Genomic DNA, 27,926 nt, shown 5'->3' on the forward strand with positions numbered 1-27,926 from the left:
TAGCGTTATATGCACCTGACAACAACAGATACAACCACAATAGAAAACTTCTATGAATGAACACATTCAGACTGTAATAACGAAGATCCCAAATGACGAATATAAACTAAAGTGCATAGAAATCGGCCCATTTTAAACCTTTGACTTGACCTCAATTTTTTTAGAAACTCTTACTCGGGTCAAAAAATGGGATAATATACTGTTTGAAAGATAATTTAATATGCTTTAAAATGACTGAATCGAGCAAATGAATTTTTTTTACTGCTAACACAAAAAGGGTATTTGACAATTAAAAATTTAAGAATGAATGCTTTAATAATGGGTATGACCTCCTTTTGCATTAATAACTGCTCCGATATAATTAGACATATATATCTAGTATATATATATATATATATATATATATATATATATATATATATATATATATATATATATATATATATATAACAAACAAATGAAATAGAGAATGCGGAAAAATCCCCTTACGAACAATTCACACTTCCACTACTTCGGGATGGGAAAAATTTTTTTTTTTTTAAATTAAAAAAAAAAAAAAATTTTCCGAAGTAGTGGATGTGTGAATTGTTCGTAAGGGGATTTTTCCGCATTCTCTATTTCATTTGTTTGTTTTCGTACGAGTGGTCGTCCAAACCAGTACCTGTGGATCTTTTGATCACTGAGTGTGTTTCAAAGATCTACATTTTTTGTTTTTTCATATATATATATATATATATATATATATATATATATATATATATATATATATATATATATATATATATGTCATACACATGGTATATCTAATGAAGTTCGCTATTGTTTCGTGTGGGATGTTAAGCCACTCTTCTTCTATTGCGACAATAAGTTTTGGAATAGAGATTGGGGTATGAAATCTAGCTCGAATTCTTTTGTTTTTAGGTAATCCCATAAATGTTCTATGGGATTGACCTGAAAGCCGACTTTGGTAATGTAATCTTACACGATTTTTGAGGTATGCGACCTTGCATTGTCCAGCATAAAAATAAATTCATCTTCAATTTAGTCAACGTAAGGTACCACATGTATTGCTAAAATATTATCGATATATCTAGCATCTGTTAAACCTCCTTGCTCGTGAAGACAGTTACCCTACGAATGAAAACAGGTATCATCATAGATACTTTAAAAACTAAACTAAGAACACTAAAAAATATAAACAGTGTAAAAGTGAGGTTAAAAAAGTAGATTATTCGTTCGACAGTTCAAAAACTGTCTTCCAATTGAGTAATGGTTGGTACAATATGTTCTAAAACAAAACCAAATTTGACAATCCAAAAAAATCAATCGTTTATTTGTTGGTGCAACTGGACATCAATCTGGAGATTATTATTTAGTTTTAAATACCCATATAATAAGACCTATGCTTTTCAATTTAATCATGGATGAAATCATCAAAAACGTCAACAAAGGAAGAGGATATAGAATGGGAAACAAAGAAGCAAAAGTACTCTGCTACGCAGACGACGCAATATTGATAGCCCAAGATGAAGATAGTCTGCAAAGATTAGTCCACAGATTTAACATAAGAGCAAAAGAATTCAATATGACAATTTCATCTCAGAAAACCAAAACAATAGTAATCAGTAAAGAACCAATCAGATGCAAAATAGAAATTGATGGTATCAGTATTGAACAAGTAATGGAAGTAAAATACCTTGGAATTACATTGTCAAGTTACGGAACCTATAGACAAAGAAGTGAGAGATCAATACAAAAAGCAAATAGATTGGCAGGATGCCTCAATAACACTATATGGCGAAACCGACATATTAACACTGAGATGAAGTCAAGAATTTATACAGCCAGTGTAAGACCAATAATGACATATATGCATCAGAAACAAGACCCGATACAGCCACAACACAAAGACTACGGGAAACGGCAGAGATGAGAGTACTGAGAAGAAATACACTGAGAAATCGAAAGAGGAGCGAAGATATTAGAAGAAAATGTAACGTACAGTGTATAAACGAATGGACACTAAATAGAAAAAAAGAATGGAACAACCACATAACCAGAATGGGGGAGACACGTGTGGTCAAAATAGCACGAGATAAATCACCAATTGGCAGAAGAAGTAACGGCCGACCGCGCAAAAAATGGAGTGACAACCTTCCATAGAGGTATCAATCCGCCAATAAACAAGCAGAATTGCTTATAAAGAGGAAGAAGAAGAAGAAGATATAATAAGACAAACTTTAATATTTGAACATGGAGTCGATTTTGTTTTGGTTTACATGAGAAAAATATACGCGTACAGACAATTCAGTACATTTACATAAACTGTTTTAATTGTGCAAAAAATGTACTGAAAATATATTGCATTTTCTACTATGTGATATGTCTGCATTGTCCAGCATAAAAATAAATTTGTTTCCAATTTAGTCAACGTATTGCTAAAATCTCCTCTATGAATCCATTACCTTTTAAATCTCCTCTCTCATGAAGATTGTTACCTTACGAATGAAAACAAACTCGGTTCGTACCCCCATAGAAATTACACCCCAGATCATGCAGGAACCACCTCCATAAAGGACCCCGCTCTTCAATGCAGCATTCTGCAAATCGCTCTACTCTTCTTCGGTCGCTACCATAAAGAAACATTCCGGTCTCATCTGAGAACAGAACAGATCCCATTGTTCCAACGTCCAGTTCAGATGATTCTGTGCAAAACGCGCACATGCTTGACGATGAGCTGCAGTATGTTTTGGACCAATTGCAGATACTCGAGGACTCAGATTATTTTGCTTTAAGAAAATATCCGGCTTTCTCTGGTGTAGTGTCCATTAAACTTACATACACCTGAACACCAATTAATTATAAAAAGCAAACAATATGCAATTGTTAGTTGCAAAGGTAGGTAATAACAAATGTTGACAAATTCCTTATTATCGTTATAAACATCAATTAAACACTTTTCTGTGTTTATCGGTTACTATGCATATAAATGCGATATGCAATCCATAACAAATTTATACTCATATGGCCTTCTGGCCTATTCCACTGCGAGCTTTTCAGATCTATTGTGGTCCTCTAGTCCTAAATTACATTATCTAGCCTGACCCTTTTTAAAAAGTCTAATAGGAGACTGTACCTACCATGTAACTATTTGCCGTTGGATTTTCATATAATACAAGGAACCGCACTTTACCAGACTGTCACACTGACATAGAATGTGCTCTACTGTTCCTTCTTCCAGGTGACAGAATCTGCACAGGTCATCATCTGATAATCCCATCAGCTTTAAGTACCTATTCAGCTTCTGTTAGCAGACCTACTATACCGTAAATTTTGGCCAATGTTCTGTAATGAACTCTTTCGCCTGTAATTGTCCTGGTGAATTACTCCACCATTCCAAAGATTTGTGAGCTACCCACTTTCTTGTTACTGCCTTTGCAACGCCGCAGAAGGGTTCCGCTCCAACGAATGGAATTGATGAGCCTTGTTTGGCCATTTTATCTGCTTTTTTATTGCCCTTATGACCCTCGTGCCCCGGTACCCAGGCTACCGTAACCTTGCTACGGTCTCCTAGTTTATTTGGGCACACACACATTCCCATACTAGCTTAGAATTGAGTACCTTAAGCGCTGCCTGACTATCTGTGAAGATGGCAACCGAACGGAATGTTCTTTCCTGCCTTCCTATTTCTTCTACGCAATGATAGATTGCCGTTATTTCCGCCTGGAAAACTGAGACATCCTTTGATAGACTTACCGGGAAATTTATTCTTTGATTTGTCCCTACTATGCCGGCTCCCACACCTTCCGATGTTTTTGAGCCATCAGTGTACCAGGTAGCAGCAGCTTGTATGGGTGCATCTTCCTTCCAGTCTTCCGTGCCTGGTATATTAATTTTGAACTTATTGTCAAAGCTAATCTCGTTGCTGTTGCATCGATAGGCTGCCCCATCACAATATCGGCTTTTAGCTCCTCAATTAGCTTTCTGTTGTCAGCACCATGCCCCTGGCTTATATGTAGCTGACTATGCATTAATCTGTGCATCACTGATCTGGCTGCGCCCTGAACAAAGATATGAAGTGGTGGTAGATTCAGCAGAACTTCCAACACTGCTGCAGGAGTTGTTTTTATGGCCCCCGTAATACACAGGCATGTTAGCCTTTGTGTATTACCTAGCAGCCTTATTTCTCCCACTTGCTGTGTCTTTGTCCACCACGTCACCGAGCCTTAGGTTATCATGATTCTAATAACCCTTGTGTATAACCATAGAATCATTTTGGCGTTAAGCCCCTAATTCTTACAGCACATTCTTCTACATCTGCCCAAGGACATAGTAGCTTTCTGTGTGGTTTTCAGGTTGTGAGTATTCCATGTAAGCCTATGATCAAAATAAACACCAAGGTATTTTGTTTCTTTGGCAAATGAAATTTCTTTTCCTCTCGGTGGTTTTAGGCCTTGTAGTGCTGTCTTTTTGGTGAAGTTGACGATTTGTGTTTTCTGAGCATTGACATCTCTTGTTTACACCAGTCGTCAACTATATTTAGAGCTGCTTGCATTCTCCCAGACACCACCTGGGCAAACCTGACCCTGACAACGATTGCTATATCGTCAGCGTATCCTAGACAGTAAAGTCTTCTGTGGACACAGATTTTTGAGATCATCTTCCAAGGTTGCCTAAAGTAGAGGTGACAGAACTCCTTCTTGTGGACAGTCTCCACCTTTTCTTGCTGTTACCCAGAGTGGATATTACTATCCTATTCTCCAGGGATGCCCTTATCCATCTGCATATTAACGCAGGTGGGCCTTATAGGTTGAATTGCGTATAAGTTCGAACGAAGTTATAATGGTTGGAGGAGGGATATAGTGTGTACACGAAGAAGCTTGCGAAGCAAGCGCATGACGGGCCACACTCACTATCCCTACTCCAATCATTATAACTGATTAGTGTTTAAAGTATTTTTGAAGTGAAAACTTCTTTAGCGACGTTATGCACTTTTTGGATGGGGAAAAAGCATTTAACTCGCGACCGTCATCGCTACGGCGAGATATTAGTAATTTATATACTATCTTCTTCTTCTTTAGGTGCCCTGTCTGTATTCAGACGTTGGCCGTCATCATGTTTACAATTTCCTGAAATCTCTCTCTATCGGCTGCTGCGCGAAATAATTCTTCCACTGTGCAGCCACACCATTTTTTAATATTACGCAGCCATGAAAGTTTCTTTCGACCAATCCATTTCTTTCCCTCCACTTTTCCTAAGGCGAATCAGATGGTATTTAGGTCCTCTAATTATATGGCCGAAGTATTCTGTTTTTCTCTTCTTTATGATGCTTATGAGCAGACGTTCCGAATTCATCATTTGAAGAACATCTTCATTGGAAGTGTGTGAAACCCACGATATCTTTAGGATTCGTCGATAGCACCACAATTCGAATGCTTCTATTTTGTTTAGCATTGTGGTTTTTAACGTCCATGTCTCACAACCATACAATAGGATAGACCACACATAACATTTCAGCACCTTCTTTCGAATATTCATCGACAGGTTTCTATTACATAAAACTGGTTTCCAGGTCATAAAAGCCTTCCGTGATATTTCGATCCTAGTTATTATCTCTTCATCAGAGTCACAATTTACATTTAACCAGCTGCCAAGGTACTTGAAATGATTTACCCGTTCTAACTCCTCTCCATCAAGAGAAAGCTGACCTTGATCTATATTAATCTTTCCAACTACCATCCACTTCGTTTTTAAAATGTTGATTTTAAGGCCTCTCCGATAGCTTGCTTCACTGACTAGATTTAGTAGTGTCTGAAGATCTTGTAAATTTTCAGCAAGAATGGCTGTATCGTCAGCGTAACTAATATTGTTGATTACTTCCCCGCCTAGCCTTACTCCCTCTTGTCTGTCATCCAAAGCCTCCCTAAAGATTTCTTCAGAGTACAGATTAAAAAGGGTGGGTGATAAAACACAACCTTGTCGTACTCCACGTTTTATCGGCAGTTTTTCAGTACGACTGTCTCCAATTTGGATAGAGGCTACTTGATTGTAATATAAGTATTTCAGCAGTCTTATATCATAGTGGTCAAGTCCTGCTGCCTGCAGACAATCGAAAAGTGTATCATGTTGTACTCGGTCGAATGCCTTCTCGAAGTCGATGAAACAAACATAAACGTTCTTTCGGAATTCACAACTTTTTTGTAATAGAACGCGCATACAAAATAGTGCTTCTCTAGTTCCTAGACCATTTCTAAATCCAAATTGCTTATTACCCATTCTAGTTTCGCACAGAAGGAATACTCGGTTTTGTATAATACGTAAAAGTATCTTAAGTGTGTGACTCATGTTATATACTATAGGTTGCGTATAATTTCGAACGAAGTTATAATGGTTGGAGGAAGGATCGACTGTGTACCAGAAGGACCTTGCGAAGCAAGCGCATGCCGGGCCACACTATCCCTACTCCAATCATTATACCTACTTAACTGATTAGTGTTTAGTGAAAACTTCTTTAGCGACGTTATGCACTTTTTGGATGGGGGAAAAGCATTGAATTCGCGACCGTCATCGCTACGGCGAGATATTAGTAATTTATATACTCTATGTTGAATTGCGTATAAGTTCGACCGAAGTTATAATCAGTGGCGGCTCGTGATTTTTACAATAGGGGAGGCTATACCTAACTGTAAAATATCTAGACAAATTTGCACTAGCAAAAAAATGCGCCAAAAAATGTAATTTAAGGCCACATCTTTTGACCATTTTTTATTTACATTTCATAATATCACCCTAATTCATAATTTCATGATATCATATCATTTTAAAAATAGTTCTAATAGTAAAAGTTTAATACCAAAGTTTGTGTAGTTTATTTGTTAACAATTCCATCTATTTGTAAATAGATACCTATGCATATCAAAATAAATACAGATTTGAAGTTTTGCAGTTCATACACAATGAAGCTTCAAATTTTTTAAGATACTCAACTGAATTTTTTTAATTCTAAACGCGGCCTACTGCGAATTCAAAAACACGATAAATTACCGATATTTTGCTTTGAGTTAGAGATATCGAAAAAAGTTATTTGAGCAAGTTGTTCCAAATATTATTATAACCCCACATACCAAATTTCATAACAAAATTCGCACTTTTAGATTTTTCATTATTTTTAGTCAGGACCCTAAAATTCGTTGTCCCGAGACGCACCCAACCACCCAACGGAGCTGAGAAAGTACTCTGCCTCCCTTGGTATATCTCCGGGCAGCGTGTGATGCCGCCGTAGATGCCACTGTTAGGAGACCGGGTCTCCTTAAACGCCTGCTGCGCTGCACGGAGCATTAGCAGCGGAGAATGCTGGGCTTCTCGGCTCCGTTCATGCATCTCGGGATAACCCAGGGTCCTGCCTACAATAATATGTAATAAAACTGAGACGCGATCATGCGTTCTAATGCTAATGCTCCGTACGTATGGATAATTAGTGATAATATGGAATTTACACGTTGTATAATAGTGAGAGTAATTGTTGTTTTCGCGATTCATGATACACAAAACAGTATAGAGTGTGTAAAAAATTTATGGGGAGGCTGAGCCTACCTTGCCTCCTCTGACGAGCCGCCACTGGTTATAATGTACCCGAAGAAGCTTGCTTCGAAAGAAGTTTTCACTTCTGTCAGCACTCCCACGAGTGCTTTAAATTTTTTTTTTAATATTATTTACTTTTGTTATTGATTCTATTACCAAAGAATGTATAAATGTCTTATAATTTCATATTTTGGTTTGTTACCTATCAGTTAATAAAAATATAATGCACATGATTTTAATTCTATCATTTAAGTTTTTAGTGACCTACAGGCACAGACCGAACGAACTTCGGCATCGGTTTCGGCCAAAAAAATCACGTTCGGTCGGTCTTTATATAGTCTCAGGGACAGGCATGGATAATTCAAGGTTCTCACATTTTTTTAAAAATGGGTGTAAACAATGTCTACCGTTGAAGGCGACTTCCGATTTCACCGAAAGTGACAGGGGCTATAATTAAGTATGTCATATAATAATATATGTAGATATCCTATATCTGTAGAAGGCCAGTATGAGTAGGAATGCGAAAGTGCACACGAATATCTGTGCTGTGACTGACCACTGATCATAAATGAAACACCCTGTATATTTCAAATATAAATAAAACATAAAACGGCAGATAAATAAAACAAACACAACTTGTAGATACATACTAAACTTATAATTCTCACACAGTTAAATGAACCTAACAAAACACAACCTATATAAACATAACCTAATAATATAAATAAAACAAACACAAATTGTAAATAGGTACATACCTACTAAACTTATAATTCTCACAGTTATTATAAGCCTAACAAAAAACACAACCTAAAAATTATCATATTTTAATTATGAAAGACATTGTTTTAAATAATATAATAATTTTTAATAAGTTAGTAAGTACTTATATTTCATAATCACGTAGTGTTTATTGTCAGGATATATAATTCACCTATTAATAAAACTAAGAATCCAGTAGAATTATCCAAAAAATATTGATACGGCAATTTATAACAGACTGAAATATAAAAAATTCGATTGATTTATACAGGAAGTAAATGAGAATTATTTAGTCCACTTTTGATAAAGTGGAATATTGTTAAAATACTTTTGGCTTTTTCATATTTTTGGCTTTTGGCTTAGTTCTCAGATATGTGGTGAAGATGCGTTCCAGAATTTTTTCTTGAAAAAAATAATAATTTATTCTTTAGATATTGAATGTGTTTAGTAAAAAACCCTAATATACAAAATTTAATTTGACCAATTCTCGTCGTCGCAGAATGCTCATCGGACTCTAATTTTTTTCGACGATGTATACATTATTTTTTATATTTATTTTTAGAATGAATTTAATATTGATACGTTTCATCTCTTTGTGGACTTTAAGTCAGCACATTTTAGCGTCCTAACATGCTCCATAAATTAATAGGATTTGTAAAAACAAATATGAGTAAAATGATCTGCAGAGTGCAAATACAAGGCGATCTGTCCCAAGCCTTTGAAACACACGAGGACTTAAAGAGATAGTTTCCACCTTCTTAACTTCCGCACAAAATATGGGCCATACAATACACGAGGAAAAAACCAAAATAACAGAGGTAGGAACGCCGAAAAAAATTTAAGCATAGACCAATATAATTTTGAGGTCGTAAATAAGTTTACCTATCAGGGTTCTCTCATAACAATTGATAATGACACATTTAAAGAAGTAATACGAAGAATACTGTTAGCGAATAATTGTTATTTTGGACTAAACGAGCAGCTAAAAAAACAGATTTAAGTCAAAAAACCAAACTAACAATATATTATAGAGTACTCATCCTACCAGTGTTGACATATGGATAAGAAAATGTACCATCTCCACAGCACATGCAAATCGTCGGATCTACTTCGAAAGGAAGATACTAAGAAGAAGATTTTGCGTAAACTATGAGATTGGTATTTGGAGAAGGCGGTATAATTTCGAATTGCACGAAAAATATAAAGAAATAGTATCAGTTGTAGTCCAGCCCATCTATACTAAATTTACATTCAAGATGCAGTAGAAATAAACAAACCAAGACACGTTAGATGCTACTAGGAGCACTCCCGATCATAATTTACAATGTATAAACTTTGGAAATCATTATTTGGGGTTTACAATGTATATACTGTTATATAATTTTATGGGGAAAATTGAGAGATTTCAATTTATGTCCAAGACCACGAGATCGTACATTTTTATCGCCCTGTATATGGCCAAAATTTGTAAACAATATATTTTTAGTCGTAAACAGTGTTTCGTGGAAAGTGAAAAACATTAGTGATTAAGATTCTACGAACGGACTTAACAATTCAAGAACAATAGAACATTACGACCGGTTTTAGAAAGTGGATGTATTTGCGGTTTGACGTGGACAATGGAGTGTTTCTAAATGCTTCCTAGAAAGTAAAGACGGTAATAAACAAAGTTGTTTAGTTTTAGAATAGGGTTTTTCTAGCATGTAAGACAAAAATTAATTTTGGTATCTCCTGGAATTTTACAGGATGGAAAATTTGTATACAACACTATTTTTTTTAAGAAAGGAAAGTAGGGATGTAATGTGTAGAGAGAATGCTTGTGGTTGACGAGGAGACTGATGGAGGGGAGTAGAGTGTTTGAGTCTCAGATGGATGAAGGAAAAATTTTTACTGTGTAATTAAGATCTGAAGAGAGCAGTCCAGTTCAGAAAGTAGTGATTTTGTGTGAAGTGGTTAAGTTGGTGGCCGTATAAGCAGATTTCTGTTGAGACGAAATCGTGATCGAGTCTAGAAGTAAAATCTCCTCGTGTCCGAATAGATTCCAGTTTCTGTCTGGAACGAGTAGCCGGTTTTTTTATCAATTTTGCACAAGATATCGAGCTGAGAAAAAAATCTTGGAAGTATAAAGATTGATATTGTTTGTATCGAGTCAGAGACTAAATTGAGGAGAGATTTCGAGCTATTGCTGTTTGTTCGTGAAGCAGTTGGAAGAGAAGGAGAGTCGCAGCATCCGAAGGAGCACGTGTGGGGGAACCGAGGACAACACAATCCATGATAAGAAGTATAGAAGATAAAAAAAGGTTAGTCAGATCATTTGTAAAAAGGAGAGAGTTGTTTTATATTACATACCATATTTGTTTTAATTTAACAATTTTACAGCATAATTCATTCTTTCATAAATTCCTAGAAGATATAAGTAATCTATTTAAAAAGGTGAAAATTAAAATTTGTTTTATTTTTATAATAATAAGAACAGTCTACCGAGTCTTTTAAAGGAAAATTTGTTAAAAAAAGGAGATAGTAGAATTAAAGATTCATTTATTAGATAAGAAATTTTTACAACAAAATTGAGTTTTAGCATACATTTGGAATCGTATACCTATTTGTGGTATAGCATATAAATAAATAATATTTGTAGAATTTACATGATTTTGAGTACAATTTATTTTCCTTGCTTCGTCCTGGATGAAGTGAGCAACGAGAAATACTAGTAGCCACAAACTAAAGGTACTACTTTAAAATCAATTAGCCCTGAGAATAAATTTTCTTGGGAAAGTTTTATTAAATTTTGGTTTTGTTTCCATGAGTAGTAATTAAAATAATTAATTAATTAATCGAATTAGTAAGATGCTGATCAATCTCTTAACAGAGAGAAAATAGAGAGCATAATAATACATTGTAAATTATGATTCGGAAGTGCTCCTAGTAGCACTTAACGTGTCTTGGTTTGTGTATTTATACTGCAGCTTGATTGTAAATTTAGTATAAGCCTACCTATTTTTATGAAAGATGGGCTGGACATGTGTCAAGAGCAAAGAAAAATTACCCACACAGACGAACCCTATTAGCGATAGCAGAAGGAAATAGGAGTAGAGACAGACAAGACTGAGATGGAAAGACGGCGTGAAGGAAGATCGGCCCAGCAAATTGGCAAGGGTTGGCGTAGAAACGATTGGCGAAATAGACTGGAGAAAGAAGGCTCAACTAGGACTGTAGCAGCACTGATGATAATGATATTTATTTTGGGTATATCCATTTTTAATTATTACTTGAAAATGGCGTCTGGGTCTGAATAGTTCAAAACTTGTACTTTACAATACCATTGATTTAATTAAATCATTTACAAATGAACTGCTGTATCGTGAAAATGTTTCGATAAAAGTGACATGTTTAGGTACAGTTAACTTCCCTGATCAAAATGTAATTGCCGTAAAAATGGTTTCAAATACCTACTCTAATAGTTTCAAAAATGTGTACTGTTTGTGTTGGAAGTGCAACAAAGCAAACGTGCGCATAACTAATATTGCTAGTTACTTAAAAGTACACAATGATTCAAATGAAGCTTTTCACGAAAATAACAGTACCTTGTGAATAAAGTCGTCATTAATGAAGAGAGTATACAGGGTGTTTGGTAAAGAATGGGCCATAGCTTAACCTTAGATTCCTAAGGTTAAAATAGGTCGATTTAAGCTAACTTACCTTAGTACAAAAGTTGATAATAACCGAAATACAGGGTGTCAAACTTAAACGTTTATTTTATTTATTTTTGAATATTTCCTGACAAGCATAGGACAACAACACGAAATTTGGTAAGTGGAGCTGGTACTGTACATCCTAGTAAATTATGTTAAACAAACGTTTTTGGCTACTACCAGATGCGTACGACGGGGGAACGTGAATGGTTAACCCTTCCCAAATTCTACGCCACTGGCGGAATTGCTGTTAATGCAATTTTTTGATTCTCCAATACTTTCTATGTAAATAAGATACTCTTCATTCGCAACGAGAAAGCCATTAGTTTTCGAGATATTTGAAGCTAAAAACGAAGGAGCATAATACACTAACCAAAATAAGTCATTTTTAACTTCAAATATCTCGAAAACTAATGACTTTATCCTTACGAATTAAAAAATATATTATTTGCATAGAAAGTATTGGAGAATCTAAAAATTACGCTAAAATAGCAGTTTGATCAGAGGCGAAGAATTTGGGAAGGGTCAACCATTCACTTTCCCCTGTGGTACGCCTCTGGCAGTAGCCAGAAACGATTATTTGACATGATTTAGTAGTGTGTACAGTGCCTACAGTTTCTGACAAGTCACGGATATGTCATATTATTTTAAAGTATTCATTTTTTAAAATAATTTATTCTTTATTTAAAACTTTAAGAACGTGTGGCCGGTACTATAAAAATATTTGACATTTCTTTATGATACTTGGCAGAAAGTGTAGGTACTGTACACCCTACTAAATTATGTTGAATAATCGTTTTTGGTTAATACCAGAGGCGTACGACAGGGGAAAGTGAATGGTTGACCCTTCCCAAATTCTACGCCACTGATGAAACTGCTATTTTAGCATAATTTTTAGATTCTCCAATACTTTATATGAAAATAATATACTCTTCATTCGTAACGATAAAGCCATTAGTTTTCGAGATATCTGAAGTTAAAAATGAAAAGACACACTTATTTTGATTAATGTATTATGCTCCTTCGTTTTTAGCTTCAAATATCTTGGCTTTATCATTACTATCATCACTAATGGCTTTATCGTTACGAATGAAGAGTAGTGATGTAACGAATGTCGTTTTTTCAACATTCGCGAATACGAATGCGAATATCTAATAACGACATTCGCGAATGCGGATGCGAATATTCAGTTTTTAAAGTTTGTTTCTATTTTTGGAATGTTTTCTAAATTTATAATGAGAAGTTAATTGATATTGAGTGTAAATCAATCTGAATCTTAAGCTTTATTACATTATACCAAATGTAACAACGTGAAGGGTGATAATCTGATTATACGAGGTTGAGTTACCTTTTCTTAATAAAAAAAGATGAGAAAGTGAATATATTTTGATTTTATTAATCTAATGTTATATTCAAATTATTTTTTTTCTGATATTCATATTGCAAAACATTCGCACAAATTTTGCGAATGCGAGCGCGAATGCGAATATGCAAAAACATGCGATTATTCGCGAATGCGAATACGAATATTTGTTACATCACTAATGAAGAGTATGTTATTTATATAGAAAGTATTGGAGAATTAAAAAATTGCACCAAAATAGAAATTCCGCTAGTGGCGTAGAATTTGGGAAGGGGCAACTATTTACGTTCCCCCGTCGTACGCCTCTGGTAGTAGCCAGAAACGTTTGTTTAACATAATTAAGTAGGGTGTACAGTACCAGCACCACTTACCAAATTTCGTGTTGTTGTCCCATGCCTGTCAGGCAATATTCAAGAATAAATAAAATAAAAGTTTAACTTTGACACCCTGTATTTTGGTTATTATCAACTTTTGTACTAAGGTAAGTTAGCTTAAATAGACCTATTTTAACCTCAGGAATCTAAGGTTAAGCTATGGCCCATTCTTTACCAAACACCCTGTATAGCAGCATCCAAAAATCAACTTACAGATAAGAGATCCCTTTTGAAGATCAAGCTGTAAATATGACAAATTTTATATACAGTCGCGGTTACTGAATAGTTTACACTTTACACCTTCATTTTTATATTGTAATACTGTGAAATGGCAGTATCGTACAGATTGACTAAATGTTACAGTCTTGTCAAAAATTTCGCGTCTATGGAAAGTAAAATAAAAATCGTCGACTGGATATGTAAGGGTGCAAACTATTCAGTGACCACGACTGTACGTATTCATGCAAGTATAAAATCCCTTTGTCACATCGCAAGTATAAAAGATCTTTACGGAATTTGTCGGTAACTAATTGTTAAAAAAAATAAAGTAAAAACAATTGTGTAAGTAATTAAAACTTAAAAACTCAAAATTATGGGCCATTCGAATTCTCGTACCATTTAAAAATTTGTGCAAATTGCAAACCCCAGCATATATTTAATAGTTTAATTAAATAGTTTGCAATAATTATAAAATAAGCTTCACAATTGTGAAATTATACTTTAGTAAAAGTAACAGTAACAGGTTTATTTTGAGAAATTGTAGTGAAAATGTGATATACGCACATAAGATGAATATTTTGTTATTCATTTTCCACTAAAACAATCTTTACTGTACACTTTTCGGGTGAACCTGAAATAGGAAGATTTGCTAGAGGTGTAAATTTGTTGTCATAAAAAAAAAGCGCATGTGCTATCCGTTTTGATTCTGTGGTATATTGTTCTAATTTAAATTGCCTGTCATATTTACCTGAAGTTTTTAGACTAATACCTATAAGCTGATCTTCTAACAACACGTAACACGCAAATGGCGGCTTCAATAATTTAAAATGAGACGGATATACTTTAATAGAAGTATGAATTTTCAAATGATCCGTTAGTGCTAAAGCAGAACTAATTTCGATTCCACAATTTTTGTAAGGACATTTATAATATTGGGTTCTCTTTTTGCAGAATATTTCATGTGATACTATTTCTGAAAACTTTAAATCTACACCACACTTCCATTTGCAAAAACGTGTAAGAAAAGTTGATGGAATCGTCTGTTTAAAATGTAAATTACTTTCTCTAATTTCATTTTTGTGGGTTAACCACTGAAAACAACAAAAACAAAGAAAATGATTATAAATAGGACAGTAATAATACTCTGGAGCATACGAGTCAGAAAGGGAAAAGGTGCAACTTTCTTCACAATTAATACATTGTGGATTATATTCTTTGTGAAATTTAACAACTTCGGTAGTGTAGTACAACGGGCTTTTATAAATGAACCGAGTTACCGCTTGCTTGGGTTTCGGTTCTTCTAAAGAACTATTAGTGCTGGACGAGGATGAATCTCCTAAAGAATTCTTAATGCTTGATAAATGAATATTTTCCGGTACAGCGACCAACTGTACGTTTTGATAAATTAGTTTAAATTTAACAGTTATTAAATGTGACATATTCGACGCATCCACAAGGGAAAACTCATTAGCACATGAAGGTTTTATGTTACAGTTAATATCAAATTCTTTGTTTTCGTTAGTTACCGTAAACTGGTGATATATGTTTGAAGCTACTTTATCACTCCCCATATAAACCAATTCTAATTTTATTGTATTTTCTGATTTACTATAGCTAATATATAGGCAAAATAAATTATCTTCTTCTTGATATATATAAGTATTAGGCCCTTCTGAATTTAAGTTAAAAACAAAAGAAGGACCACCCAAAATAGCATCCTTATGGTTGGAATGAAAATGTTGAAGCATCAGAAAACTCCTCATTTCTACATAACAAATTGGACACATGTGAATGTTTTCCAAGCATACCTAAAATTATTAAATTATTTCAATTTAATAAACGCAATGAAAATAAATTATTGTGTACTGCTAAATTTAAGTGCTTTTGTATTTGAAGGGTCACTACGAAAAACGATCAATGTCAATTTTGGCCAAAATTAGGACATACCAATGGCGACGCGTGACTTTTTCGAAAGTGTTACCAAAACCAGATGTAAAAATAATCTTATTTAAAAAAATTATTTTGAACCTCCCAAATATAAGTTTTTGTTTTTAATCCTGTCAGATAAAATTAAACAAATCACTATTCCCAAATTATATGTATGTAATTATGTATATGTAATAGGTATAACAATAAATAATAAACAAACTAAAGGAGCGTTCAAGTATTACGTAACGCGATTTTTGAAGATTTTTGACTCTCCCCTCTACGTAACGCACTGTAATGGGCATTTAAATATTACGTAACGCAATTTTTGAAGATTTTTGACCCCCCCCCCCCCACCTGCGTTACGTAATACTTGAACGGTTCCTAAACAGATTATTCTACCATAAAATTAACATAAAAAAATTAACAAGTAGGAAAAAGAACATATTTTGAAAACTATTGTAGTTTATATTTTAAGGGGAAAAAAATATACAAGGGGAATGACTTTTCAAGTAGTTAATCGATTACGCAATACGCAGCAACACTCTTCCATGTTTAAATGCACGCATACTGTAATGTGTAATAGGTAATAAACGAACGTTACCAAACCAAAATATGATTACAATGCTGATATACACAGCGTGCCAAAGCGCCGTCTCTAGAGCCGTTGCTCCTTCAAAATTTTCAGAAACGAGCTAGTCCCGATCGACAGCGAGTATTCTGCTGCGTTACCATAACCAATTGTGGTAACAGCATGTAATAACGTGCAACGGATTCACATAATCTCGCCAATATTTTCGTGCGTCTAGTTGGCTATTTACTGAATTAGGTACTATTAATAAATGTTTCTGTTATTAAAAAAATATAAATGGAATTATTTCATAGTAGTCATAAAATATTATTTGCAAGATTTTTAACTGTTACCAATGGTAACAGTGGTTACATGGATGCTTCGCCAGTGGGATATACAGGGTGTTTGGTAAAGAATGGGACATAGCTTAACCTTAGATACCTGAGCTTAAAATAGGTCGATTTAAGCTAACTTACCGTAGTACAAAAGTTGATAATAACAGAAATACAGGGTGTCAAAGTTAAACTTTTATTTTATTTATTTTTTAATATTTCCTGACAGCCATAGGACAAGAACACGAAATTTGGTAAGTGGTGCTGGTATTGTACAGTCTACTAAATTATGTTAAACAAACGTTTCTGGCTACTACCAGAGGCGTACGACGGGGAAACGTGAACGGTTGACCCTTCCCAAATTCTACGCCACTGGCGGAATTGCTATTTTAGTGCAACTTTTTTTGAAGTGAAAACTTCTTTAGGGACGTTGTGCGATTTTTGGATAAGGGAAAAAGCATTGAATTCGCGACCGTCATCGCGACCGTCATTGCGACCGTCATCACTTATACTATGTATATATATATTATTTGTATGTATATATAAATTGTATAGAAGTATTTAAATTTAAAATAAATGTAAAACCTATTTTTAGGATGGGGGAAAAAGATTTATTTCGCGACCGTCATAGCGACCGTCATCTCTTCGACGAAATAAATTTTGTACGTATCTATATTATGTGTATCTATACATAAATTGTATAAAAGTATTTAAATTTAAAATAAATGTAAAACCTATTTCTCGATAGGGAAAAAGGATTTATTTCGCGACCGTCATCTCTTCGGCGAAATAAATTTTGTACGTATGTGTATTGAAGTGAAAACTTCTTTAGGGACGTTGTGCACTTTTTGGATGGGAAAAAGTATTAAATTGGCGACCGTCATCGCCTCGAAGAAATAAATTTTTGAAGTGAAAACTTCTTGAGGGTCGTTGTGCACTTTTTGGATGGGGAAAAAGTATTAAATTAGCGACCGTCATCGTTTCGACGAAATAAATGTTTGAAGTGAAAATTTCTTTAGGGACGTTGTGCACTTTTTAGACAGGGAAAAAGTATTGAATTAGCGAAGGTAATCGCGATCGTCATCGCTTCGGCAAAATAAATTTTTAAAGTGAAAACTTCTTTTGGGGACGTTGTGCACTTTTTAGATGGGGAAGAAGTATTGAATTAGCGACTGTCATCGCTTCGGCGAAATAAATTTTTGAAGTGAAAACTTCTTTAGGTGACGTTGTGCACTTTTTGGATGAGGAAAAATTATTAAATTTGGATGGGGAGAAAGTAATAAATAAGCGACCGTCATCGCTTCGACGAAATAAACATTTGAAGTAAAATCTTCTTTAGGGACGTTGTGCTCTTTTTGGATGGAAAAAAGTATTAAATTATCGACCGTCATCGTGACCGTCATCGCTTCGATGAAATAAATTTGTAAAGTGAAAACTTCTTGAGGGACGTTGTGCACTTTTTGGATGGGGAAAAAGTATTGAATTAGGGACCGTCATCGCTTCGACGAAATAAATATTTGAAGTGAAACTTCTTTAGGGACGTTGTGCACTTTTTCGATGGAAAAAAGTATTAAATTAGCGATCGTCATCGTTTCGATCAAATCAATTTTTGAAGTGGAAACTTCTTGAGGGACGTTGTGCACTTTTTGGATGGGGAAAAATATTAAATTAGCGACCTTTATAGCTTCGACAAAATAAATTTTTGAAGTCAAAAATTTCTTTAGAGACGTTGTGCTCTTTTTGGATGGGGATAAATTACTAAATTAGGGACCGTCATCGCTTCGACGAAATAAATATTTGAAGTGAAACTTCTTTAGGGAAGTTGTGCACATTTTGGATGGGGGAAAAGGGAAAAGTATTGAATTAGGGACTGTCATCCATCGCTTCGACGAAATAAATATTTGAAGTGAAACTTCTTTAGGGACGTTGTGCACTTTTTCGATGGAAAAAAGTGTTAAATTAGCAACCTTCATCGCTTCGATGAAATCAATTTTTGAAGTGGAAAGTTCTTCAGGGACGTTGTGCACTTTTTATATAGGGAAAATATTATATTAGCGAACCTTCATCGCTTCGACGAAATAAATTTGAAGTGGAAACTTCTTGAGGGACGTTGTGCACTTTTTCGATGTAAAAAAGTAATAAATTAGCGACTATCATCGCTTCGACGAAATAAATATTTGAAGTGAAAACTTCTTGAGGGACGTTGTGCACTCTTTGAATGGGGAAAATTATTAAATTAGCGACCGTTATCGCTTCGACGAAATAAATTTTTGAATTGAAAATTTCTTTAGGGACGTTGTGCACTTCTTGGATTTTAAATTATTTGTATGTATACATAAATAGCATAGGGCATACGCATCGCGTATATCGTATATGATATAGGTATAGCACTTCTTTTAGGATGGGGTAAAAGCATTGAGCTCGTAATTTATATACTATAAGAAGTTTTCACTTGTCGGCACTCCCACGATCGAGTGCCTTTATTTTTTTTTATTTTACAATACTTTCTATGTAAAAAAATACTCGTCATTCGTAAAGATAAAGCCATTAGTTTTCGAGATATTTGAAGCTAAAACCGAAGGAGCATAATAGATTAATCAAAAATAAGTACCTATGCCTTTTCATTTTTAACTTCAAATATCTCGAAAACTAATGACTTTATCGTTACGAATGAAGAGTATATTATTTGCATAGAAAATATTGGATAATCTAAAAATTATGCTAAAATAGCAGTTTCATCAGTGGCGTAGAATTTGGGAAGGGTCAACCATTCACTTCCCCCTGTCGTACGCCTATGATAGTAGCCAGAAACGATTATTTAACATAATTAAGTAAGGTGTACAGTGCCTATACTTTCTGCCAAGTATCACACGGATATGTCAAATTATTTTAAAGTATTCTTTTTTTTTAATAATTTATTCTTTATTTAAAACTTTAAGAACTATGTGTGCCGGCACTATAAAACTATTTGACATATGCTTATGGTACTTGACAGAAAGTGTAGGTACTGTACACCCTACTAAATTATGTTAAATAATTGTTTCTGGCTACTACCATAGGCGTACGACAGGGGAAAGTGAATGGTTGACCATTCCCAAATACTACGCCACTGATGAAACTGCTATTTTAGCATAATTTTTAGATTCTCCAGTACTTTCTATGCAAATAATATACTCTTCATTCGTAACGATAAAGTCATCAGTTTTCGAGATATTTGAAGTTAAAAATGAAAAGGCACACTTATTTTGATTAATGTATTATGCTCCTTCGTTTTTAGCTTCAAATATCTCGAAAACTAATGGATTTATCGTTACGAATGAAGAGTATGTTTTTTACATAGCAAGTATTGGCAAAATAGCAATTTCGCCAGTGGCGTAGAATTTGGGAAGGGTTAACCATTCACGTTCCCCCGTCGTACGCCTCTGGTAGTAGCCAGAAACGTTTGTTTAACATAATTTAGTAGATTGTACAATACCAGCACCACTTACCAAATCTTGTGTTGTTGTTCCATGTCATGCCTGGCAGGAAATATTCAAAAATAAATAAAATAACAGTTTAACTTTGACACCCTCTATTTAGGTTATTATCAACTTTTGTACTAAGGTAAGTTAGTTTAAATCGACCTATTTTAACCCCTTCGGTACGGTGATGCACCCGTGTGCATCATGCTTGACTGTCCGCTCAGTATAGTGATGCACACGGGTGCATCATGAGTTTTCTTTCGCCATAAGGCGGTGCCACCATCTGCATCATATTTCAGGTATTTTTGTTCTGTCCGAATTACCTTATTCAAATCTAAAAGTGGGGAAACCACGCCCAAAAGTGGGTGATGTCCAGAGGGAGATTAGATTTAGTTAATTTGATTGGTGATAAGGTTGTTTGGATGTTTGACTGATGGGATTGTGTGGGATGTGAATTTACTGTGCTGCTGTTTACAACTTACCTTACTACCCCTTGCAAGATAATTCGGATGGAATTTCCCAGATTAGGAGACTGGGACGATATCAAGCACAAAATAATCTGGGGAATTCCATACGAATTATCTTGTTTATATATACACACACCCAAACTTATATGGAATCACCATGTATTTCAAAGTAATATTTATTTCTTTTGAAAAAACTTGTTATTGTTGCGAAGAATAAAGGTTTTTATTGAAAATAAACAAATATATAAGACAATCGGACCTCGACACCGTAAGGTACAAGAGGACGGCTTAAGTAAGTAAGTAAGTATAAGACAATCGGATAGTACAGCCCAGTACGGTATAGATTAGTTGCTCGAGTTGCAAGTTGAACGAAAATAAATAAACTAACTTTTGCATCCAAAAACGAAAATATGCTTCATGTGGGGTTATAAAACTTACAACGAGGAAATATTATTGGTCTTGTGGAGAAAGTAATGTTCTTAGATGGACATAGCTGCAGAGCTAGGCGTAATACAGGGCGTTCTGTCCAAAACATATGCTAGGTAACAGGAACTAGGAAAGCTCAAAAATAAAGCAAGGGAAAGTCGCCAAAAGTAATAACGGGTCTCCACGATCCTTTAATTGTCCAATCAGCTGGAAGACACCCAACCATTTCTCACCTGCAGCTCAAAAGGCAGCTTTTGGAAGCTACAGGTGTAACTGTTTCAGTTAAAACGATAAGAAGAAGAGATCGTACCAAGAAGTATACAGCAGGAGACAGTTATGGGTTCCCGAGTTAAGCAAGCAGCACAAGATTGATCTCCTAAATTGGTGTCTTCGCCACCAAAACTGGAACATTGGGAATTGACCAAATGTGCTATTTTCAAAAACAGTCAGGATTTAATGTAATCAGATGGAAAATCAGATGACCCATGAAATCGTGTACTTAGAGGTTGAGGAAGACAAGCAAGAACGAAAACTGTCAGATCTGTTCACAAATATACAAGGGGAAGTGTAATGTTTTGGAGAGGAATTGTGATCCGTAAAAAAAACTCCTTTAATTTTCATCCAATCAATTTAAACTGCTCACAGGTATTTTGATAACCTGTAGTCAGGTTCTGGAGAGGTGCAACAGAAATTTAATTTTATTGCATGATAAAGGACCTCTACATACCATTAGAGTGACTACAGACATTATTGAAGCAGAAGGTATCCCTTGTTTGGAGTGGCCTGCTTGCTCACCCGAGCTTACTCCTATAGAGTATTTGTGGGATATGCTTAAAAGGAAAATTAGAGCTCGCCGGGATAATCCACAAAACACTGCATGGCTAGTACAAGCTGATTTTAAAGGATGGAGAAGATTACATAGATCTCATAGACTGGAAGAATAGTACTGTAACAGATCCTCCTCTAATACAGCATTTAGCAGACGAAGAATAATTGGGGGACATGTTGAAACAAGTTCCAAAGTTTGACAATTTTCCTTGCCATACTCAAGCGGTGGAGAGGTGTGTGAAGATAATTACTGATGCATCAATAAAAGTGTGTGGTGAAGAATCTAGAGATGGTTATATTCGAGCTAAACTTGATGCTAGAAAGGATTAGGCAATATTTGAAAGTAAACGACACTATGGTTCAAGGAATGAGTAAGTAAAAATGTTGAGCAAAAGAGGGTGGGCGAGTGGAACTCACCATGCAGCAACCTCATCGTGGTGAGTTCTGGGTTAAATGAATATACGAAATAATGTTAAATATGTGCATAATAGTTCAATATAAAAACCTTTTGTGCCGAATATTGATTCAAGCAAAACGCTGCACAGTTCACAGCGCAAAAATAGTAAATAAATATGCATTGGTTTCCCCTCTTTTATAGTTTTGGTCTTGGGGGCCGGTTAAATCTTTTTAGATCATAATGAAAATTTTTTAACAAGATAGTAGCATTGATGTTAATATCTTAGACACTAGCCCGCCCCAAAAATAAAGCAAAAAAAAAAATAATTTTTTTCGGCCCCAGGGGGCCCGGTCAAAAATTATTTAATTCGGCCTATGTTTGGTACACAGTATTAGGACTACCATACACAACTTTTTTTTACTAGCCCATTTAAAATTTCCCAAAAAAATTTTTTTTGCCCTTTTTCGGCCCAGCCTAATATGTACATTCATACAATACCAGGCATAAAGACAACTTTATTCTGAATAAAATATACCACAATTTAAAAAAAAAATCACCTTTAAACTCAGGTATTGCTTTATATAATATGCTACCAGAATAATTAAAGAACTCAAACTCAACAACTCTGTTTAAAAAAAAAAACTTAAAAGATTACTGGAAAATGGAAGTTTTTATAAAAACCATTTCCATCCATTTTCCAGTAATCTTTTAAGTTTTTTTTTGAAACAGTTGTTGAGTTAATTGTTGAATATATTCAGTGACGGTTTAAGGCGTCATGGGGCCCTAGGCGGCCATAATAAATAGGCCCCTTTATAGTGACCATTTACTTAAAACAAATTTACAGATATTTGTTGTTTTGGGAAATAGTTACTCCAAAAATAAATTACGACAATGTAAAAAAATCATTTTTCTTTTTTTAATTCTGTTACTTTGCTAAAGATTTAAGTAAAATAACTGCATCTGACAAATTTATAATTGGATCTTTTAATGTTTACTAGCAGCACTAAAACGTTCTAAAATTTTGGACCACATAATGGTTAAAAGAACTATTTGATACCTACTTATTCACCTTCCTATATAACATTTGTACTGCTTTAACAGCATCAAATCTAGCTGACCATCTAGTATACAACTCTTTTAACCGACATTTCGCAACAACTTGTCATTAAGTCCATTTACTCACGGTTTTTGCTCCGAATAGAAGAACCACTTGGCCTGATATGCAATTTGGCATACACCTAGCTCACATGCCAAAGAAAAAAGTGATGTGTGATTTTGCCCTATGAATGAAATAACTTAAAAAATTATTAGTGATACCCAAAAATCTTAAAGTTAAAAAAATGTAGGTTTCGCTTTCATGAATATTTTAGATTTTTTGTTTTTTTTGGAAGATAAAAAGATATGGCTGTTCAAAATTTGCATACACTCATGATTAGTGACTTGTCAAGCCCTTCCTACTACAACCCTTTTATAAATAAGCACTTTATACCGATAAAATGTACAGAGCAAATAAACAATACATAAGTAAAGTAGTTTGTGATGCGGTAACGATTAATTTCATTTGGGATACTAATTAGGGGGTGATTTAGACCCAAAAAAAGGGATCAACTTTATTTTGAGCATATCTTGCTGACTTTTTATGCTAGAAACTTTTTTAAAAAATAAAAATAAAGCTTTTTTTAAACACTTTAAAAAAGTTGATGAGTTTTCCCTGAAAATTGCTTAATTTTTTGGTTATTTCGCATTGAAATATTCGATTTGGAATTTGACGAATAAAAACCTACTTTTCATTAGCTACAACTCTGCTTCTACTTTGTTTACAGACTTCACACATACACCATTTTTCACTTTTTTGTAACTCGAAATGTATTGACTTACAACAATAGTCCCTAGAATTAGTCAGTTTATCTACTTCCGGACGTATTTTGACCGTATATTTTTTCACTCTCGAGAAGGGGTGGATTTAACCTCAGAGCAAAAGTACACATCGGTACAATATCACTTTGACATGTTAGCTATGTGTACGCCAAATTTCATGTCAATACAAGCTCTTCTTTAAAATCCAAAGGTTCTTTAGAATCCGGAAGTTTTACAATATTGCATATCATTTACCGTGAGTGAATGGACTATAAGGCCCATCGGTGGGTAGAAATTGAAAAAAAAAACGAATATTTCTTGAATCATACCAAAATAATTAACAGCTTCTAAGCAAAATTTTCTTACAAAATTGATTACCAAATTGAGAGAATGATTAGAACATGGAATATAAAACGACGTTGGAGATAACTGCTTAATTTGGCTTTAAGTCGGTTGTATTTTACTGCCATATTTGACAGAAGATAAAACAAAAAACTGAGTTTGATTGGAAATCATAAATTAAGCATTCTCTTTTTTGTTTGTCTCCGTTAGCTCTACTTGATTTATTTAACATTTTACATTTTTTTAAAATTACTGCTTAATTAATTCAATATTAATTAATGCATTTGAGCAGGACGCGGGCTAAATCAAGTGCGCGGGCCCTAGGCGGCCGCCTAGTCCACCTAATGGTTAATCCGGCGCTGAATATATTCCATCCAGGAATTTAAAGACAGCCTTATGAACTGCGTGTAGTGTAATAGTGTTTTTGTATGTTATCTGTATTTTGACTTTGATTATGTGGTGTATGTTAACACACTATATTTTATATTATATTTAATTGTAATTATTTTTAGTTGTAAAAAAATGTATAATAAGTATATAATAATAAGTAATAAGCTATTATTACTTATTATTATATACTTATTATACATTTTTTTGACACATCCAATCTGTATATTTACAGTGTAAAGGGATTAAATAAATTTGATTTGATACCAATAAGAAAACTGTTGGCCTATTCCTTGAGGTCACAGAACTTATTTAAGTTTAAGGAAAAAAACAAGGTATATAGTACACAGGGACACAGGCCTTATGACAAAGTGCCAGAAACAAACAAGTTAAGAAGGTAATATTGCTGTTAATCTAAATAAAACCTATACTTTAATTAACAAATTCTGAATTTTCATAAGAAATTATATTATTTAAATAAGACAAGATTGCTCAAACAAATGCCCTTGGTCCCTTCGTCCACATACATGCGCATCATTGAGAAACTGTCATGACATGAAGAACATACACACATAGAGAATATTACATAATTAAAGGAGATAAACAGAAAAATTAAAGCTATACGCTACGCCATAATGTAAGCATTGTAAGTTGATAAATAAGCACCATAGAAACCATATAAATATACAATTTTGTTACTGTATTACGCCGTTTTTATAAGAAAAAAATGTAGTACATGAGGATATAGGTACCTACCTTTTCATGATCAAGAACTTGAGAATACCTTAGCAATTCTCGACAACCATCAAATCTGTTAATACATTTAAATAAACATTTTTCAGCAATTTTTCCATATAAGGATTCAACACCTGCTCCTGCTCTACCGTATTTTTGTTTATCGTTTAGTGCAGAATGTGCACACCGTCCACATTCTACATCTCTATTTGGATAAACTGTTGTGGGTTTTACCGATAAGTATTTATGGCAATAGGTACAAATTAATGTTTCTAATACTTTGTCGGGAATTATAAACATCATAACAAAAAGTTATCTTCTAAAGTACTTCGAAAAATTTATATACTTTATTATTTTAGATTCCAGTAGTTGTTGAAAGTTGGCATTGGCGGTTAGCGTTTTGTTTAAATAAAGTTGTTTAAAGTTTAGTTTAAAGTAATAAGTAATGCCAATTGCCAAACTTGTCAAACAAACGCAAACCAATGCATGCAACTGAACCAAATAAAATACAAAACCCTGTCAACGAAAAAGCCAGGCCATGGCGTGTAATCATCTGCATGAATAAATACCTACTTAGTATCATGATCATCTGGGTATTTTGGTTCATATTTGATAATCGGCATCATGATCAGATCAAAAATAATATGCAAATGCAAATTCTTTTGGTAAAACATTTTACCACCAATTTGTTTGGTAAAACACCATCAAATAATTTGATCAAACTGGTTTGAGCAAACTGAAGACCGCGTCCCACCATCAAATAATTTGATCAAACTGGTTTGAGCAAACTGAAAGTGACAGTTAGTGACGTCACATCTTGAGTGTTCATTGTGGATAATAATGAAAAATTTTAATTTTAAATAAAGTACAAACAAGTTAGACAACTCAATACAAAAATTTGATCAAACTAGACTGATAGTGAGAGCACAGATTTTTAGAATTTCAAAAAAACTGCAACTGTGACGTCACTTTGACGTACTTCCGGAGTTTGCTCAAATTATTTGATGGTGAGACGCGGCCTTTTGCTCCATTAAAATGCCTACTTTTTTATATTTTAAATACACATGTGATATGTGCCAAAAGGCCGCGTCTCACCATCAAATAATTTGATCAAACAGTTTGAGCAAACTTGAAAGTACGTCAAAGTGACGTCACAATTGCAGTTTTTTTAAATTCTAAAAATCTGTGCTCTCACTATCAGTCTAGTTTGATCAAATTTTTTGTATTGAGTTGTCTAACTTGTTTGTACTTTATTTAAAATTAAAATTTTTCATATTATCCACAATGAACACTCAGGATGTGACGTCACTAACTGTCACTTAAAAGACCGCGTCCCACCATCAAATGATCAAACTGGGGCCTGATTCTAAATCAAATTTCGACACTAAACAAGTCGCTTTCAATATGGCGACGGTTGAAATGCGATTGTGCGAGCCTTGTGGATTTTAGTTGAACTAACGAAGTGACGTCATGAAATAGCGACTATCGAAATTAATAGCGACTTTAAAAAGGGTGTTGATATTATAATTTCGACTGTCGAAATTATTTGACACGGAGATGAATGATTGGCCAAAAGCGAGGTTAGGTTTAGTTTAGATGTGTTTTGTTTATTTCTTGCAAGGAAAACTAAAGCAAAGGGTATTATAATATAGCTGGGTTTAATTGAAATTTGCTTGTTTTGAGGAATTAGATAGAATAGTATTAAATTAGAAATATAATAATTGAGAATGTCCACAACATGAATCATCAACTCAATGAAAGATGTAAGGTAATAATCTGGGAAAATTAGTAAAAAACAAGAAAAATTAATTACCAGCTATTTTATTGCTGGACATGCTGAAATCAAATCTTAAGACTTCCTATATTAGTAATATAGCTGTGCAAAGTCCACAGAAAGTGTGCTATTTTGTTTATAAACAAATTAGTGCTCCGAAATCTTTTTTTATTATTGCTCTATAACTCCGAAAATTTTAACTTTAAACCAAAACACTCACATAAAAATTGACAGTAATTCTGCACATTGATAATTTATTCCAATTTCCTTCGACGGAAATTTTCCTCGGAAAATTCGGGTTTTCCAAACAAAATCTTTAATTTTCAACTAAAATTTGAGGGAAGTAATTATTTATCAATAATTAAATAATTTGGTGACAGTGACATAAATCTTTTTTGTTATAAGTGTCTTGAAGATATGAAAATTTGTATG

General features: G+C 34.1%; 1 protein-coding gene across 1 annotated transcript; it reads right to left on the minus strand.

The window, feature by feature from the left end:
* Window positions 1-8,217: 8,217 nt before the first annotated feature.
* LOC114333957 (uncharacterized) lies at window positions 8,218-26,142 on the minus strand. The gene is made up of 2 exons (XM_028283955.2): window positions 25,742-26,142; window positions 8,218-15,799 (listed from the first exon to the last, which is right to left on the minus strand). The coding sequence occupies exons 1-2, from the start codon at window positions 26,021-26,023 to the stop codon at window positions 14,573-14,575; spliced, it is 1,509 nt and encodes a 502-aa protein (XP_028139756.1). The 5' UTR covers window positions 26,024-26,142; the 3' UTR covers window positions 8,218-14,572.
* Window positions 26,143-27,926: the final 1,784 nt, after the last annotated feature.

This window comes from Diabrotica virgifera, chromosome 10 (assembly GCF_917563875.1).
Source record: "Diabrotica virgifera virgifera chromosome 10, PGI_DIABVI_V3a".
NCBI classification, from domain to species: Eukaryota; Metazoa; Arthropoda; class Insecta; order Coleoptera; family Chrysomelidae; genus Diabrotica; species Diabrotica virgifera.